The 19,743-nt window shown below is 40.8% G+C and overlaps 1 protein-coding gene across 3 annotated transcripts in view; it reads right to left on the reverse strand.

Annotated features, from left to right (window-relative positions):
- samd12 (sterile alpha motif domain containing 12) overlaps positions 1 to 19,493 on the reverse strand; it is a 100,990-nt gene extending 81,497 nt beyond the window's left edge. For 2 of the 3 annotated variants that reach the window (XM_017455007.3, XM_017455006.3), the window contains exon 1: positions 18,676 to 18,760. In XM_017455007.3, the coding sequence (XP_017310496.1) occupies positions 18,676 to 18,739 (64 nt within the window). In that variant the 5' untranslated portion in view covers positions 18,740 to 18,760. Of the gene's footprint in view, positions 1 to 18,675; positions 18,761 to 19,399 lie in introns of those variants that run through there. The other variant, XM_017455008.3, reaches the window with a different exon arrangement.
- Positions 19,494 to 19,743: the final 250 nt, after the last annotated feature.

A 19,743-nucleotide genomic window follows, 5' to 3' on the forward strand; every position in this document is an offset into this window, starting at 1 on the left:
AGACGTTAGATTTCTATCATATTTTCAGTTAATTAACTAATTAATTAATGAACCACAAAGTATTTTGGAACCTAACCTTTCTGGAGCTGGGTGTATACACACTTATACATCCTAATAGGATTCACTGTAGTACTTCAACTACTGTACCAAGAATCAGAGCAACCACTATGAACAAATACAGCTTCAATTATTTTTTAAGCCACAGCATGTAAGCGGATTAATTAAGTGGTGTGCTGGCTCAAATTTAGCCTATTACCCAAAAACACTTAAAATTCAACATAGAAGCCAATACTCACATCTACCTCTGAATCCAGTTGGAGATAGAAAAAAATACACCAGCCGTGAGTGAGAAGAAGCAAGGGTCCAGATTTATTGTTCCGTTCCATCACACGAGATCCACACCGATGAGAATTCTCAGAAGTGATCTGATACCCTGAGCTTAAGCTCCATTATTTATACTGTATTTACACAGTAAATAACCAATATGTTTCAAAAAGACTATGATATCAATACCAATAGGGTTAAAAAAGAGCTCATCTACCTTACTATTATGTTCTAAAAAAGGGCTATTCCACTTACCATTAGCTCAAAAAACAGGGCTTTTCAACTTACACATAGAATCAAAACCAGGGGTTTTCAAATTACACATAGAATCAAAATCCAATGAGCATTAGTCTCATGTCTGCAATACACACTCAATACACAATTTAATACACAATTTAAGACTGTGTCCCAAACCACATCATGCCCACTAAAGACTGTTTTACACTGTGTGATTTCAGCTTTTTCCAGATTTTTACTTGTCACGCAGTCTGAGACAATAGCAGCATGTTATCCATCGATAAACCACGTTTTAAAAAGGGAAGACTCTGGGGCCGTCAGCTCCAACGTGGACAACGCACACTTTTGAGGCCTGAGATAATAAGGATATTTTTTCTGTCCATTAACATATGTGGTGGCTTTGCAACTCATTGTACAAGGGACCAAACATGCAGGCTGGTAAAGTTATATTAATTTATCTGATTTATTTGTATTTCTATTTCTGTTTATCGCTGATGCCGGACTTTCTCATAATCCTGTGCTGTCCTCCTATTAGAGTCTTTTAGTGTCATGACATTTGAATGAAAAACACTGTGACAGTGCCTTTGTCATCGAATATCTTCAGTCACCACGGCACTAAACTGGCCTTCGATGAGCACGCCACATTGTGTGATTTAAGACCACCAATCTCAACCCATGACCAAATAATCAGGCTGAAATCAGGCTGAAAATCATACAGTGTAAAGCCACCTTAAAATGTATATTATTAACAGTTATAAACATAACTGTACAAGTTTTTATTGTATTATTTTTCTTTTCAGGCAGACTTCTATGCATTCATGTGCTTTTAAAAAAAATTGGCCAAGTTCCAAAGTCTAAAAGATATGAAAACATGTGAGGATCTAAAAATAGATTTGATTTAATACAAAATATGAAAATCAGATTAGGAAGCAGATTTGAGGCTGTAAGACAAATTCCTTCTTTCTCTCAAAAATGTTCTTACACTGATGAGCCATAACAATTAAACCGCCTGCCTAATATTGTGTAGGTCCTCCTTGTGCACAGAACGTACCACCAAAACAGCTCTGACCCGTCGAGGCATGGACTCCGCAAGACCTCTGAAGGTGTGCTGTGGTATCTGGCACCAAGACGTTATCCTTTAAGTCCTGTACGTTGCGAGGTGGGGCCTCCATGGATCGGACTTGTTTGTCCAGGACGTCGATCGGATTGAGATCTGGGGAATTTGAAGCCCAAGGCAACACTGAATTTTTGTCATGTTCTTCAAACCATTCCTGAACACTTTTTGCTGAAACAGGCCACTGCTATTAGGAAATATCGTTGCCATAAAGGGTTGCACTTGGTCTGCAACCATGTTTAGGAAGGTGGTACGTGTCAAAGTAACATCCACATGAATGCCAGGACCCACGGTTTCCCAGCAGAACATTACCCAGAGCATCACACTTCCTCCACCAATTTACCTTCTTCCCATAGTGCATCCTGGTGCCATCTCGTCTCCAGGTAAACGACGCACACACACACACCTGGCTGTCCACATGATGTAAAAGAAAATGTAATTCATCAGACCAGGCCACCTTCTTCCACTGCTCTATGGAAAACATTAGGTATGTACGAACCACTGCATACTGAGAACACCCCATAAGATCTGCTGTTTTGGAGCTGCTCCGACCCAGCCGCCTAGCCGTCACAATTTGGCCCTTGTCAAAGTGACTAAGATTGTTATGCTGGCCAATTTGTCCTGCTTCCAACACATCAAATCGAGAACTGACCGTTCACTAGCTGCCTAATATATCCCGCCCCTCGATAGGTGCCACTGTAACGAGATAATCAATGTTAATCACTTCACCTGTCAGTGGTTTTAATATTATGGCTGATCAGTGTATAGAACATCAGGCAAAACTTGAAAACATTTGAACGTTAGATGAGCCTGTATGTACATCTGCCCTTGTTTTGCCTCTCCCTTTCCTGAGAATCAGTGAATCGTCTGCTATGAATAAAGAATCAATAAAGACTTTCAGTTGAAATCATTTCGTTTAGACTTAGTGTCCACACCGCCCCTCGATAAATGTTTAGAACCTCATTGAGCTATTTGGCAGACACTCGTCCTCAACAATCCTGTAAATGTGCAAACAGCTGAAAGTGCAGACTTACAGAAGTATTTGAGGCAGCTATAAGGACTTAATTACCTGAAATGACTGGAGAATAATGCTGGTTTGTAGAAATAATAGAGCGTTCTAGTTGGTAACATATATAGTTCAGAAATCTAAGAAGTAACAGAGAGAACAATTAATACAAAACTAAAAGAGAAAATCCATAGTGTTACCCTCCATGTTGTCTGAAGATGTTGGTCTTTCGAGCTTTGCAGACGGAATTAAGACACAAGGCTGTGTGAAGTAGAGAGGAAAGCTCACTGAGCAGCCAGAACACCAAAGCCTTATGAGCCTGTTTAGACCTCAGAGAAGGACCATGACATTCGTCCTGAAGGTAATGACCTAAGCTGGATGCGTGTGTGCTGTTCTGAACCAAGGTGCTTCGATAATGTGGTACAGAGCCATTTGAGGCCTGGAATATGAGCATAGGAGTTCTGAATTTGATTCTTGCTGCCACAGGGAGCCAGCAGACTGACCTCAGCAAGGGAGTCACATGAGAGGAGGTTATAAATCAAGCAGGCATCCGCATTCTGAATGATCTCTAGAGGAGACACAATATATCAACGAAGACCAGAAATGGCCACGTCTGGGAAATTCTTTTTCCTCTATAAAATCAATCAGATTTGAATCCCTTACAGTACCAGAGAACTTTAATCTGTCAGAGGTGTAAGCTAAAACCCCTGGCTTCAACTTTACAAACTGAGTACAAAAAACAAAAAGCACTCATTTCAGCGTGTACTAGAAAAGAATTCTATCAAAGACGCATGTCGATTGTTTGCGCCGGTAGCGATTAAGATTTCGATTCACAGCTCTATAGAAAACTACTAGAGGGATGAACACCAATTATCAAAAGACATTCCATCAGCTGGAGTTTTGATGATGGTGGAGACTCTCTCATTGGTGTTCAATTTGGCATCTGGTGACTGTGAAAGTCAAAGCGTATGATTTATGGGGATAGGGTCATCCTGGAAGAAACTATTCCCATCAGGGCAGAAATGTTTCATCATAGTATGAAGGTGATCAGTCAGAATAAATTCAGTTTGACTTGGAGGGATAGACTCAAACCATGCCAGCAAAATGCCTCGTAGTATACAAGCCATTGTGGTCCCCCCCAACCTTAATTTATCACCTGTCGGTATGTGGTGTCAGTCAAACGGAACATATCGGCAAACACGGGGTTCTTTTCCTTCTCGTTATGTTTGTTGATTATAAACCAATAGCCCAAACAACACAAAAGATCATTACATTGTTAATGGCAATCGCTTGATCATCCATCGAAATGCTACAAGCTTACTTTTATCTTTCATGATTCCTCCCTTTGAGTAATCATTCCCATGGTCCTGAACACAAAGTGCTCATGTTTTAGTCTCTGTTCTAATCCTGTCTCCACCCCTGTTCTGTCATTGGTTTGTTACCTTACTGTGTTCACCTGATCACGCATTACTGTAATTAAGCCCAAGGCTTTTTTTTTTCTGTATATCAAAGTGTTTGTTATTTCCGAGATTTCCTGATTTTGACCCTCGTTCCCGATTCCCATTTCTAGATTATCTTTATTTAACATTGCCTGCCTGCGTCTTGACCCCGGGTATGTTAAGATTTGCGTGTCTTCTAGGGCTGCAGCTAACAATTATTTTGATTGGCCAATTTTAATTTTCTGTATTTTTTTTCTTCGTCGAAAAAAACGTTATTTCACATTCTGTCCGATGTCGTCCTTCAAACATTGTGCAAATGGAAGACTATGAAAAAGCTATTAAATGTATCTATGTGGGCTATGCTATACAAAGGATTTTTTAAAAATATTAACATTTATATCGCTGTCAGGACGAGGCTTTATGTAAAATAAAACGTGGCGTGAATTTCTAACATTTATGAGGATATAAGGATAAAAATGTAATTTCTGCGCTGAAGAAAACATGTCTGGAACACATTAAACGGCACACGCGTCGGGCACACGCGTCGGACACGACGGGCCACGTCAATACGCTTACGGGTTTGTTTGAAGCGCTTAATATAAAACACTCATGTTTTGGACGACCCGGATCGTGGACATTTCCTGCAGCAGCTCACTCTGTGACTCCGTGTTTCTCAGATGGGTTTTATTCATATTCAGAAATGCGTTTTCACCGTTGCGAAGTGACGTGACTGACAGGGGGGTTATCCACAGTGACGTCACAGTCCTGACTCATCCATAATGACATTCACTGTCGATTATTATAATTATCGATTTTTATCAATTAGTTACTGCAGCCCTAATGTTTTCCCTAATGGAGCTCAAACTGAGTTTACACACCTGCGTCCTGCCTCTCACCACATGTTACACTAATGTAATAATGCACAGATTTAGCTTCTACCTTCATTCAAATTAAGCAACACATCTGCTGACTGACAAATACCTCTTCTTTTTTTTTTCGATTAATCCTCGATTGATTAATTACTGTAGCTCTAATAAATGATAATATTGTCCAAATCTATTTCAAAGTGATAGCTCCTGGGCATGACAACTTCCTGCACAGAGCTTTATCATTTTCAAAACAACCTTTATTAAAAGACCATGATCATAGAGCTTTAACTGCCATATAAGCGTTAGACGCAAGGTCAAACATCTAATTCCCTATGCCACTCAAACCAGTCAGCTGAAGTGTTTAATCCATACACATTGCATTACAGGATTATTCTCCAGCCACGTCCCTGACACGCTCCAAACATCAGAGCTAAACAAATGAAAAATGACACTGCTGGTCATGTGACTTTGAAGAAATCAGAACAATGCAGCTAAGCTTGTTTTGCCAGGGATTACAAGAATCCTGGTCTGGAATTACAATCCCAAAGTAAATACCAGAAGCAAAGCACTGCCCCGACAGACAGACAGAGAGAAAGTGATTAGTACTCATCTGATCGACTACACTGCTTGCAGAAAACTTGAATGAGATGGTAATGGTTTAATGGGCTGCACTTATATAGCGCTTGCTTTTTAACCTTAGAGGTTCCAAAGCGCTTTACACTGTGTCTCATTCACCCATTCACGCTCACACACTCCAATGGTAGCAGAGCTGCCGTGCAAGGCGCTGACATGCCATCGGGAGCAACTCGGAGTTCAGTGTCTTACCCAAGGACACTTTGGTATGTGGAGTCACGTGGGCCGGGAATTGAACCGCCAACCCCACGATTCTGTGCCTCCTGACGCCAGCCACCTGTTTACATCAGCAGTTGAAAGCTTTATGTAAAGCTGGCAATGAACAAAGCCAAAACGACATGAGTAAAGTTAACTTCATCAGGTCAGATCACTCGTTAAGGTGTTTTTATTAATCTGATGAATTTTTATCAAATTAATTGATTTTGAATTGAAATTGAATGTATTATTTAGTCTAAGAGCCATTTGTATGTACCAGCTGTGCCTTCCTGCTGTAGTGAATCATGCCATGAGATCTGCACTAATCAAGATCTGCTGCAGTGTTTAAAACCTGCTGTTACGCCACGTATTGAGACACAATTTTCTTGTATCTAACATCCAGTATAACACTCGGAGGCATTGTAATTCAGCACAATCTTAATCTCAAAAGCACATTCGATTGACACAGATGACTACCTTCGGTTTGCTAATTCCTGGACTAGATTACATATTCGAAAAGCCACTTTGTGACAGTGTCTGTTTATAAAAAAAAAAAAAAAGAAAAAAGAAAAAAAAGAAGGACTATATAAAGTAAATGAAAGTGGTTTTAATATAATGGGAGTTAAATTAAGACTTCTGTGGATAACTGTTTGCCCCTTGTATATCTGCTTTGTATCGGTGACAACACCCACATCTGCAGTGAGACAGCCTTTTAAACAAAGGCAACTTAGCATGCACAGCACATAAAGCGCTTATCTCTCTCTCTCAGACCCTGCCACCTCCTTCCTTTTCTCTTCTTCTGTCTCGCTTTCTCACCATGTCTCTCCATCCATGAAGCGCACCATCCACCTAATGTTCACCCGCTCCACAGTTGAAATAAATTATGCATCTGGCTGAGCTATATTGGGAGTGATGATGTAGAAAGAGCGAGACTGGCTGAAACAGAATGAAAGAAGAGGGCAAAAGAGAACGGAGGGAAACAAGAAAAGGAGGCACGCAGAACAAAACAGAGAAAAAGAGAGTCTTGTTTCTGCGGTTAGAGAGCATCTTGGGCTGGGATCAGGGGTGATGTTGGGATTCGTTTTACATCATCTTCTAAAGATAGCTCTGAATATTTTTTTGCCCTGGCTCGTCTGACATGCGCAGTGAGAAGAGAGGCACATCAGTGAGCTCCCCAGCCCTCCTCCATCTGCCTCGTTCTCAGGTCATTCAAGAAGGAGAAGATGAGAAAGAACACTCGTTAATGAACCCCGTATAGATCCTGCTATTCAGCGGTAGCAGAACACACCCTGACGCAATCAGCGAAACAGATCGTCTGCGTAAATCTTGCTTTGTATCTGTGGGGCATTGAGTATTCGTGTAGATATCGCTTGTGAGGAGTACATAATTAGACGTGAAGCTGGGTTTGATTGGTTTGAACAGGCCAGTCAATGCAATTTGTGACCTACAGCATTCAGATAAAGGCTTCACTACCTGGAGGATCACCTAAGAAAAGCATGAGACTTGATGAAAGTGTAATAAGCACATGACTACAGTGAGGTGGATGAACGTGATCAGTGTATATTAAAGGGAGCAAGATATAGTGTATAAACATAAGTAAGGGTTATTCCACGGATTTTAACGCACGATGTGGAGGCAAAGAACCAACCGGCACGAAGTGTCACACCTAGCTGTGCATTATCCCACTTTTACCACGGTCACTTGCCAGCATTGACAAGTTAACGCTGTCACTGATGTTTGCGGTACAAAATTTAACTGAAAGGATAACAATGACGGTTAATTTTCGCTAGTTATTTTAGATCTAGAATTCTGCCCTCTCTAAATCAGTGATAAATATTACTGATAAAGTAGTGCGATAAGATTACATTTATTTGAATGAATTAAATTAAATTTATTAGGGAGAGAAAGAGACAGAGAGAGAGCGAGAGGGAGAAAGAGAGATGTGTGTGTGTGTGTGTGTGTGTGTGAACCTGCGTCTGTGCCGCGTCTTTAATAATAACGAAGCTATGAGCTTAACTACTGTATGCAACTGTAACTGTAGGTTATTACGGTTACAATTGCTTATAGGCAACTCGTTCATTTAGAACGGTAATTAAACTGACAGGAACTACCTGTGCATTGAACCGTTTGAACGCACGCCTTCCAGCCAATCAGAATCGAGTATTCGGACAGACCATGGAATAAGAGGAAGATATGCGCTGTGCCTGTGTCAGAAAATATAAACAGCACAACAGGCAATTCACTATTAGCAAGTCGGAGCAATGACCCATACATAAGCAACAAACATATCAGAACACACACATATAATAACGTGGAAAGGGTATTTATGTTTCTAATATGGTCTAGGGGTGTAACACAATGCAACTATCTGTAATTATATCTGTGTAGTACTCTGAATTCCTGTACCTGTGTACCTTCCTCAACCTCAGATGCGTCCCTCGAGTTCATAATTGGTCTCAACTAGAGCTGTGGGCTTTACATATTTTATTCAATCCCATTAGTGCACTGATTATTTTTGTTTGTACCTGCCCACTATATTTTCTAACAAACTACTAGCCTATTTTAAACCAGGCAGTTACTAAGGATGAATGAATGAATGCTGTAAATGCATGTTAATGAACGCGGCCTTTGGTTTGCTCGCTCACGCCTGCGGGAAAGTAAAAAAAAAAAAAACCTCCCGTTCTCTGCAACTTTGCTGTCGCATCCTACAGGATCCCAGTCCTGATGCACATCTCTAATCTGAACCAGATGCCCTGTGAATCTTTCTGGCAAGGTTTCATATCTGTATCTGTTTAGAATTTATTATCTGTTCTTTCCAAATAATGCATTTGTATTCTGTTATACTCCTAACATGGGACATTTATTTAGCTGTTGGAAGTAACCCGGTATTCCATATTCATAGAGTGAATGAAACCGACTTAATGAACAACCTTGTAAATTTGGATTGCTTGCATTTTTTTCCATTCTGGCCGAAGACGACTCCATTTAGCTATTCAAGTCGTGCCATCTTGGGATTTCAAGCAGTAATCAGTCTCCCATTCGCCACATGAGGAAATGTAAACAGTTTCTTCTGCCATGTGTACGGTTCAGTTCAATGGAGCTTTTTAAGTCCTAAAGAACAGCTTTCCTGTCAGCAGGGGTTCCTTGTTACATGCTTACTAAAGTTCTAATTGAGCCCTTTGAAGACTAGAAAGGAGACAGAGAAAAGAAGGAAATAATGATGCCATATTAGAGCCAAAAGCACGTTCTCTCTCTCTTTCCCTCTCTCCCACCAGAGACCAAGATGAAGGAGTTGTATCAGTGTACTGAAGTAGGTCAGCTTCACTTCAGCACTGGTTAAGGATTCAGAACTTTTTATTTTTTTTCCCTTGAAACGAATGCGATGGTACCCCACATAATGTCTAAGCTAGATTTCAAAGCAGAGCGGGTCACTCTGCACATCTCAGGCCGTGGGAACCGGTGATAGGATTTGCTCTTTTCTGGCCTCTTTTCCACTGTAGAGCCAAATGATTCTGAGAATAAAGGGAAATGTTCCAGTGGCTTTGCCACCTGGACATGGTTAGGACTGGAACATCAGGTCTCTCCAGGGTGGTTTCATTAGGGCTTGTCACAGAATCAGCATTACAGTTTTCATATGATTCATTAGGTCGTGACAAGTCCAGTTGTTATGATTGCTTCAAGGTCCCCAATAGTAGACTGGCTGTCATTTTGCATCTTGAATCTAATCTCTTAGGCCTCACAAATATTACAGGATGATTTGGTTTATATTGCCCTGCGATGGATTGGCACCCTGTCCAGGGTGTACCCCGCCTTGTGCCCGATGCTCCCTGTGATAGGCTCCAGGTTTCCCCGTGACCCTGAAAAGGAGTAAGCGGTAGAAGATGGATGGATGGATTGTTTTATATTCGTAACCAGTAACCAATAACAAAGTTGATGACAAGGAGACCAACCAGGAAGTGAGCTTGTATCTCAGCAACACTTTATGGCATTCGGACTATATATGAGCTTAAGACCTCTCTCTACACGTCTTCAACAAGTGCTAGAATTAACACACAAACTAAACTGCTTTTGAAAACCTCTCCCTCCCAAAATCAAAAATTCCATCCAAGATAACCTGGATTCATTATCGACCCTGACAGAAAGGATCAAGTTCCACAATGCCACAGTTTATTCCAGAATTCTTTGAGCTTTTAACTGCTGCTCGAAGTTGTATTTAATAATTGTGACACCCCAACCTGTGTCTTTTACTTACTTATTTGATGTAACTACTTCCACATTGGGGCGATATGGTTTCAAATATTCATGATGATGATAAGGAAATGATGTCTAAACCTAGATAACCTAGTCTAAATATAAGATGAAATGATAAACTACTCTTATATATAAATAAATGTTTCACTGTATCCCAGTATTAATCAACCACATTCAAGGATATTTTTTTTCCCTATTCGTGGTAACATATTTTGCTTAGGCTATTGCTTAGACAACAAAAAGCCGAACGGAGCCATCAGACTTGGGAAAAAAAAGGTTTAATGTCATTTTGTGCTGTGTTCATTTGAATGTAACCGAAAACAAAATGATGAACCGCTTTCTCTCTCTCTCACTCTCTCTCTCACTCTCTTACACATAGAACATATGTAATGGTGGCAACACGAGGAATCGCAAAAAGAAAGACATACAGCACTGATAGATTCACAAAAAAATTCAAATGCAAGGTACAACGCAGTCTGTGCAAAACAGCACACTGCTCATGCATGAGCATTAAAGGGGACCTATTATGCAAAATTCACTTTCACGTGGTGTGTGAACATAAACGTGAGTCGGCAGTGTGTGTACACAACCACCCTACAACGGTACAAATCCACCCAATCCTTTTTTTTTAGATTCCCCATAAATCTTAAACAGTGTCTCAAAATGAGTCGTTTTCATTTTCTCTCCAACGTGATGTCACACTGGAACAAGCCCCGCCCACGAATGGTGACGGACTCTATCAGCTGTAGTGATGAGAAGAATGTCTCCGCTCCGTAAGCGTTGTAAGTGTTCTTTAGTTGGTTGTGAAAATGAACATAAGAGTCATGTATTCTCGGTGTCAGAGCCACTGAAGACGCAGTGGAGAAGTTTTATTTTTGAAGGAAATGTGCCCACAAAAATAGCTAAAGTCGTGCATGTTTGTGCGAATCATTTTACCCCAGACCCCAGCAGGATTTGCTGGAAAGTTGATTCTCAAGCATGAATCAGTACTAACTGTTCGTGATCCAGCTTCATATCCAGAAGACTTAAATATCACACTTAATATTTTGTGAATGTTTGCAAATCGCCTTTCCGAGTGAGCTTGTTAGCAGATTCCACGGCTAAAGTTACCGGTGTCTCTGAATGTATTCACAGAGACCAGAGCTATGTCATAATTTTTATTTTTAACCCGAAAACACTTACTGTCTGTATAATTCATAACCGCACCGTTATTATGCAGCATACAGTAAGGTGATTGTCTTTTCGAAAACTGTGTACGTTTTGTTTTGTGCGAATCATTTTACACCAGATTGCTTTGTGAACAGATTCCAAGGCTAATACGGCTAAAGTTACCATTGTCTCTGATTGTATTCACGGAGTAACCATTCAGAAACTGGTTCGTGCTCACAGTTGTAACTTCTGCCAGGAGTCTCTCCTTCATATGTATAGTGCTAAACACCGGTATTTACGGTGTCAGTCATACTAGTTCTCCTGATTTGTTGTTGCCGCAGTGTCGGAAGCAAGAGCTGTAAAGGCACAGCCCTTTTCCGGAAAGGGGGCGGGGAGCAGCAGCTCATTTGCATTTAAAGAGACACAAAGAAAACAGCGTGTTTTCCACCCAAATGGGGCATTTACAGCATGGTTTAATAAAAGGGTATTTTGAGCTGAAACTTCACACAGACACAATCTGGGGACACCTGAGACTTATATTTCATCTTGTAAAAAGGGTCATAATAGGTCTCCTTTAAAAATAAAATCACACAACTCCTATAGTCCTAAGTGAAATATACTAAATGGTCGACATTATAGCCTCATATTACATTCAATTCAAGAGGCTTGATATTTCTTCATTGTAATACATGTAGTAATACCACTGCAGTACATTCGTCTCTACAGTGGAAAAGAGCCTTTTAATTCCCTTTAATTCACCCTGATACAAAAGCAAACATTAACCGAAGACAAGGATGGCCAGCCATAGTGACCTCTGAGTTTACGACTCTCTGCCTGTTAATGTGTTATGTCGGACTCAGAGATAGATATGTTCAGCCCTAAAAACAATGTCTACCAAAAACACACACTCGACTCACTTTTCTAGCAGCCACTAATGCTCTAAACAAACAACATGATAAACACACCGTGTACTGTTCTCTGAATAAATGCTATCCGTTTGTAGGAAGGGTACATAAACAGGACGCAAGGCAAACATGGACAAAGGAAACAAGTAGCTATAAATTTTCCATCATGATAAAATACTACCTTGTTGACTAAGTAAGTGGACCTGGACCTTGAAGTGATTGCAAAAATATATGATGTGACGTGACCTAACCAAGAGAGGCTGTAAATCTGACAAACCGCCTCCCGAAATCTCCTCTCCAGCCCGGGAAACCAAAAGGAAATGTGTACACGTCCATTTTCAGCTCCTTTTGTTTCACTTTTATCAAATCCTATATTCTCATTCAGCGACGGGAAAGCTGGCAAACAATTCATTTGGAAAACTGACTTTAAAGTTAGCAGGATTTCTTTTTACAAGGTTGTAGCATTTTACAAGGTTTCAGTTCGGCACGAAATGGTTTTTACCCCATTACTATTAAATAATGATAAATAACTTTGGCTATGTGAAAAAGTCCCTTGACACAAACATCAGTGCTTTCCTAATTCTTCTACTGTTTGAAAGAATCGCTGCTTTACAATTTTCAAGATATTGACGCGCATGAGGAGCGGAGGCTAGCCCGTCTGGTCCGATCCTACAGAAGATTTACTGTAGCACAAATTGCTGAAGAAGTTCATGTTGACTGTGATAGAAGGGAGTCAGAACACACATTGCATTGCAGCATGCTGCGTATGAGGCTGCGTAGCTGCAGACCTTGTTCTGGACAAACAAGTTGATCCATGGATTCCCCACCTCGCAAGGCTTAAAGGATCTGTGCTAATGTCTTCGTTCCAGATACCACAAAACACCTTCAGAGGTCTCGTGGAAGCCATGCCTCGACAGCTCAGAGCTGTTTTGGTGGCACAAGGGGGACACAATATTAGACAGGTGGTTTTAATGACATGGCTGATCGATATATAATGCTCCTACAAGCTCAATGTATCACAGTGTATACATGGACGTGCAGGAAGTCGTTCAGATTGCAACCTTCAAGATTCTGAAGGTTGTGGGGAGACAAGTGTGTTAAAGATATCGGCCTCTCTGTATCAGTCTCGCTCTATCTTATTGGCAGAGAGACTGAGGTGAAGTACTATTCTTGATTCATCACCTCTACCCACTTCTATCAACTTTAAAGAACATTCTGCAGACAATACGAATAAAAATAAGCTTGTCTTTTGCTATTAGATGTGTAAGCTGCATTGTTGATTTTGATGAAGAAGAAGTGCTTCTATGGTATATTCTGGAGTATATTCTCAGGAAACGTGTGAGGTCTGAATAGCACTGTTGCTGGAACGCAAGGAGTCCACACCAATACTTGCTGCTGAATAGACTGCAAACGATTCACTATGACATCGATTATTACTCTTATAGACAAGTCTAGGGTGATTCATCACATCTATCTCTGTAAATATCACGGCACAGCAACTGGAGCCCTCTAAAATGCTAATCAGAGATAAAATTAGCTCGCCTCCTTTCCCTGAGCCAACAGCACCAGCACCTCAGTAATAATAGACCTGACCAGGGTATAAATAGGTACAGTCCGAAAACACACTACTGATCCAGCTTTAATTAGCGTGATCTACCAGGCTTAAAGATGAGACCATTCCCAGATCAAGCACTAAACCCCACAAAGTCAAACTCTGATTAAATTTCACTTTACAGTTCTGTCCATGCTTTGTCGATCAACTACTAAGTGATCGTGTTCATTATATTTCTGACCACCTAGACAGCCGGTTCACGCTGACAGGAAGGCTACGGTAACTCAAATAATCAGATGAGTAGACCGTGATGAGTAGAAAAGCATCTCAGAAGGCACTACACACTAAACCTCGAGGTGGATGGTCTACAACAGCAGAAGACCACGCCAGCTTCCACTCCTGTCAGCCAAGAACAGGAATCTGAGCCTACAGTGGGCACAGGTTCACTCAAACTGGACATTTGAAGACTGGATAATGTCCAAGAGGCGAAGCCAGAAATTCAGTCCCAAATATGCCGACCGTAACAGAAAAAACCATGTCACTGAAACACTAGGAAATGTACTAGGAGTGCAGAGAATTAACAAAATACATTGTGATTACATGATAAAAAATGCAATGTACCTGTTTATTACAATTTATTAAAATGTATATGACCTGGATTTGAACTGCATAATTGATCAGAACGTATACATTTATTTAAACCACTAAATCTCATAAGCAATCAGAAGACTCATAGCATCTTATTATGGATCTTTTCTGAGTACACAGACTTTATCAGACAAATCAAACACAATCAAACGAAAGTCTCATGTAGGCTTCTGAATTTAACAAAGGCCATTATTGAGATGACAGTTAACAAGACGTGTATTGTGTACTGTAAGTCCCCTTTAGTCAGTCACGTATGAATAGAAAAACTGTCAGCATAATAGTGTGTGGGGAGAATGGCAGCACTGTAGAACATTCTTGACTGGTCAATCAAATGACTCATTGGAGCGTCTGAAACAAAGAAAACGAGGAACAGTAAGCTCCAAAAGTACTATAGCACGGACACATCTTTGTCTTTTTATATTTATAGCCCAACACTTCATAGTCATCACAGTATGGGAAGATCAAAACAGTATAAACTGAAGACACGGCTTTTTTCTCGGCTTTTGCTGTGGCTTTGTTGCGGAAACAGTGGGAAGAAAAGTTACATGACTACCACGAACTAACACTAAAACAACCAAGAGCAGGTATGTCACAAGGAAATGCTCGTCATTAACATGATTTTTTTTTAAAAAAACACTCGTGACCTTGTGTACAATCTGGCCGAATAAATCTAATACGATCATTTTTTCACCAAGAAAATGGAAAGTCGTGAGTTCAAACTCCAGCACCACCAAGCTGCCACTGACTACGTTTACACGGACAGCAGTAATCTAATTATTGACCTCATTCTGAATAAGACAGTATTCTGATTAAGGTGTTTACACGAGTCGCTTTTAGAATACTCCTTTCACGTTCCTGTGTTACATGTTATAGAACGTAGATCGATTAACGTCACACGTCATTACGTCCCCACGCCACGCCGTCCGACGTCCCTCGAGAATTTCACGTATCGACATACAGTTCGTCATCGTTATGGGACCGTATACAGTTTTTGGTGTTTTAATTTTAATTTTTACGAAAGCTTCGAGTGCGGTTAATTATTTGTCATGCTGTACGTGCAAATTGACGACTGCTTGAAGCCGTGGGCTGCGTCCTAAACCGTGTACTTACATAATATATAGTAGCCGAAATACATGTATTTTTCCTACTATATAGTAGGTGAGTATGTGGTCTGGGACGCAGCCGTGCTCTCTTGTTTGCCGTCAAACGGTCGAGCGCTGCCGTGTGTGATCGTGTCCTGTCACAAAATGCGGTGAAAACTCCCACACGACGTTAATAGTGTGATTAAGGTGTGTACATGTCTGTAATACACGTCAATAATGCGACTAAAACAGGAGTACTCCACACGTCTTAATTCCATTTGTGTTTACTTCGAGTATGACTTTAATCAGATTAAGGTCATCAATAATCGCTAGTTTCTTAATCAGAGTATCGTCTTAATCGGGTTAATATTGGATTATTGTTGTCATCTGCCAAATGCCATAAATGGAAATAATTGGAAGCGGAGTGAAAAACCTTAAAGACAGTTAAACTGCAGAACCTCAGAGGTCATCATTTACTTTAATCATTATAACAGGCAGCAGACGAATGCAATAAAGATCAGGGGTCATACTCACAAAGAATTTTATCTTTCCACTAAGAGTTCTCCAAAAAGTGGCAGTAAAAGCTTAAAACTATTCACAACATTGCTGAGGATCACAACGGATTTCCTAAACAGGATCAATTAAATCCCAGTGCATGATGTGATCAAATGTGTTTTCATGATTTTATACATGAAAACAATCCCCTAAATTCTCATGTCAAGTCAGCATAGCCTATATGTGTGTATTAATGATTAAGGATTTCTTTTCCAATTAGACAGTCTGCATACTGCAGTGGTGCTTGAAAGTTTGTGAACCCCTTAGAATTTATATATATATATATATATATATATATATATATATATATATATATATATATATATATATAAAACCTAAAACATCATCAGATTTTCACACAAGTCCTAAAAGTAGACCAAGAGAACCCAACTAAATAAATGAGACAAAAATATTATAGTTAGTCATTTATTAGTGGTTAATTTGAAGCTGAAATTAGAGTCAGGATGTTTTTAATCAGTGGGATGATAATCAGGTGTGAGTGAGCGCCCTGGCATCCAAAAGACCATGGCATTTCATGTGTTATATTTTGCTTTTTAGTAAGCCTAGTACTTTACAAATGATTGTCTTCAAGAAACTGTACACAATATAAATATATCTTATATTTAAATTCATATTTCCAAATCATTTCTACTGCAAAAAAAAAAAAACCCTCCCTCCATCACAGACCTCATTCATCATCTGTCTTTCTTAATGCACTAACGTAAACCTAAGTCAAGTCTTATTTCACATTCCATCTATATACAATACATGTATACAGTGGGATAAAATATTATATTTCATGGAATGTGATGCAAGACAATACAACAACTCTGCCCACATGGCTACGTATAGTTACAGCAGCGTGTCCGTGTGTCTTCGGTGATGTTTCTATTTATTTTTATTCTTCCATCACATTCCACACCAGTTAATGTGAACTCCTTTAACCTTGAATTGAGCTTCTTCTCCACACATGATGAATCATTTAACAGGACATGCGCAGAACAGCGAACTTGCGATAATTCCTGCCTCATAACTGTACTTCTATATGCCATGTCCCTGAGTGCACTTCATTAAAGTAAAAGCACTGTAAAGACCCACAGCAATTATATCATGAATGCCAGGGGCAAAGATGGCCATAAAATTCCCCAGGGACAAACTAGATTTAGAGTGAGGAAATCAATAGCTCAAGGCTGAAGCCCATCTGGGTGACTGGAGCAGCGTGGCTACAGTCTCAACAGAAAATCCTGTGATTGAGATGAGATCTCAGGCCATTCTGATGTTAATCCTTAAAGAAACTTTCATGATTACAAAAAAGCAAAGTAAAAATATCTGACTGCAGTATGAATAAAAATGACAGAAACAAATGTATATGGATTTTTTTTAATGTCCACAACGAGGTAAAGGAAATGCAGAGTAAACCAGCTTATTTTTACTCTTCAATACATGCATTAAGTCGATCCCCTTAAACACCCAGGCGACGGTAAAATAACTAGTATTATTCTGAATACAACCTATTTTTAAGCAGCAGTGGTGGTTAGAAGTGACGTCGCTCAGATCCAAGTTTAGTCCTGAGCTCTGTCCCTCTGTGGACTTTCATGTGTTTTCCCTATGTTCCTGAGGGTTTATTTTAGGTTCTCTGATTTCCTTTGACCTCCCAAAAACATGCCAGTAGGTAAACTGGCTATGCTAAATTCACCCTAAATTTGAAAGAGTGTTTGGGGATTGGGTCTGGAGCCACGCAACCCTGACCAGGATAAAACATCCATCCATCCATCTTCTATACCACTTTATCCTTGGAGCCTATCCTGGAGCCTATCCCAGGGAGCATCAGGCACAAGGCGGGGTACACCCTGGACAGGGTGCCAATCCATCGCAGGGCACAATCACATACACACTCACACACCCATTCATACACTACAGACACTTTGGACATCATCCCACCATGCATGTCTTTGGACTGGGGGAGGAAACCGGAGTACCCGGAGGAAACCCCCGCAGCACGGGGAGAACATGCAAACTCCACACACACAGGGCCACGGTGGGAATTGAACCCCCAACCCTGGAGGTGTGAGGCAAACATGCTAACCACTGTGCCCCAGGATAAAACAGTTAACAACCCAAGAGTAAGTATATCATCAGAACCAACAATGGTAAAATCTGCAGAATATACAAAAGCAATTTTCTCCATTGACCAAAAATGTCCCGGTTATCTAATCCCTCCATCTTCCATACTGCTTATCCTATGCAGGGTCACAGGGGGGTCTGGAACCTGGGGAGGGATGCAGAGGAGACCTGAGACATTGAGGCGCAAGACGGGGGGCAAGTTGGATGGGGTGCCAAGCCATCACAGGGGAAGCTTTGTGCACACATGGCAGAGGCAGGATTTGAACCCCCAACCCTGCGAGAAAAACGTGCTAACCACTAAACCATGTGTTGAGGCTAAATGATGTATGTGTCCTCACCATCCAATAAACCTACAGCCAACAACAACGTGAGACATGCAGGAGCACAACCTCAACGTCCTTGCTTAATTGCATGAATAATTCGTAATTAACTCTGAGATCAGATTCTTGATTAAGCATGCAGTCGGACCGGATCAGACCCAGAGACAACAGTGAAGCGTGATTATTCATTACACATGCTGGAATGCTCCTCAATCACAGTGATGGCTCGATGCTTATCAGTGCACGGTTCTTTAGGAACGGAAAGCACATACCTCGCATGGGGTTCTGAATCCAGAGAATTCCCCCAACAAGATGTGGAGACTGGCCGAGCATCATGACCTACAGAGTGCCGTTCAGTTCAGCTGTGTGCAGCGCTTTCTTTACAAATCAGTCACGCACTCAATTCTGGCCCCTTTGCGCGCGCGTGCCATGACACTTCACACCACTTGCAACGAATAAAACCACTGAAACGTTTAGTAATGTCTGAATATCAGTCTAGATTAAGCAATATATATATATATATATATATATATATATAAATATATATGTTAGGATTGTAACCATTTAATGCCTTCCATTGCCTACAACAACAACAACAAAAACCGTATAGTCTTTGTGCCATGCGCGCGCGTGCATTTCACACTTCTTGCCCTAACTGTGCATTTCTCTGCTTCTCCTGTGCAAAAAAAAAAAAAAAAGAGCAAAGCATGCTGAATTAATCATGCCAGATCACAAATCCCTACAGTATGTGCACAGGATTCTCTCTCTCTCTCGCGCGCGCGCGCTCTCTGTGGTCTTGCAAGTCCATCTCCATCACATGCAGTACAGCTACACAGAGGACGAGGATGCGTGCGCGTGCTGCTGCTGCTGCACAAGCCAATCATAAACCCGAGCTCGCGCCTCGCATCAGTTGCTTACTGATGTCCCCAGTTTCTTATCCAGAAGGTCAATACGAGACTCTAATAACACCCTCGACGTCTCTGTTTAAAATCTTACCTTCGACAGCCATTCTGCTACTTCACACATAATGTTCACGGGGGCAGGATCACCAGCATTCTCAGCAGCTCATCTCCGCGCTTGTTAACACTTGCCGCGGGCAAATCCTGTCAAGTCCCTAGACCCAATGTTGCCAGATTGGAGCGTCGGTTTCCAGCCTTATCAGCGCTTAATACTGTCCCATTTTACTACAGTATAAACTTGGCAAAGATGACAACTTTTCCACATATTAAACCCCCCATCTCAGTGCAATTTCTTCATCCGAACCAGATTACAGCCATATCCGGAAGTAAACCGCACAATCTGGCAACACGGAAACTCGCGCGCTCCTAAAACACCTCTTG

The sequence above is a fragment of the Ictalurus punctatus genome, chromosome 24, assembly GCF_001660625.3.
Source record: "Ictalurus punctatus breed USDA103 chromosome 24, Coco_2.0, whole genome shotgun sequence".
Taxonomy (NCBI): Eukaryota; Metazoa; Chordata; class Actinopteri; order Siluriformes; family Ictaluridae; genus Ictalurus; species Ictalurus punctatus.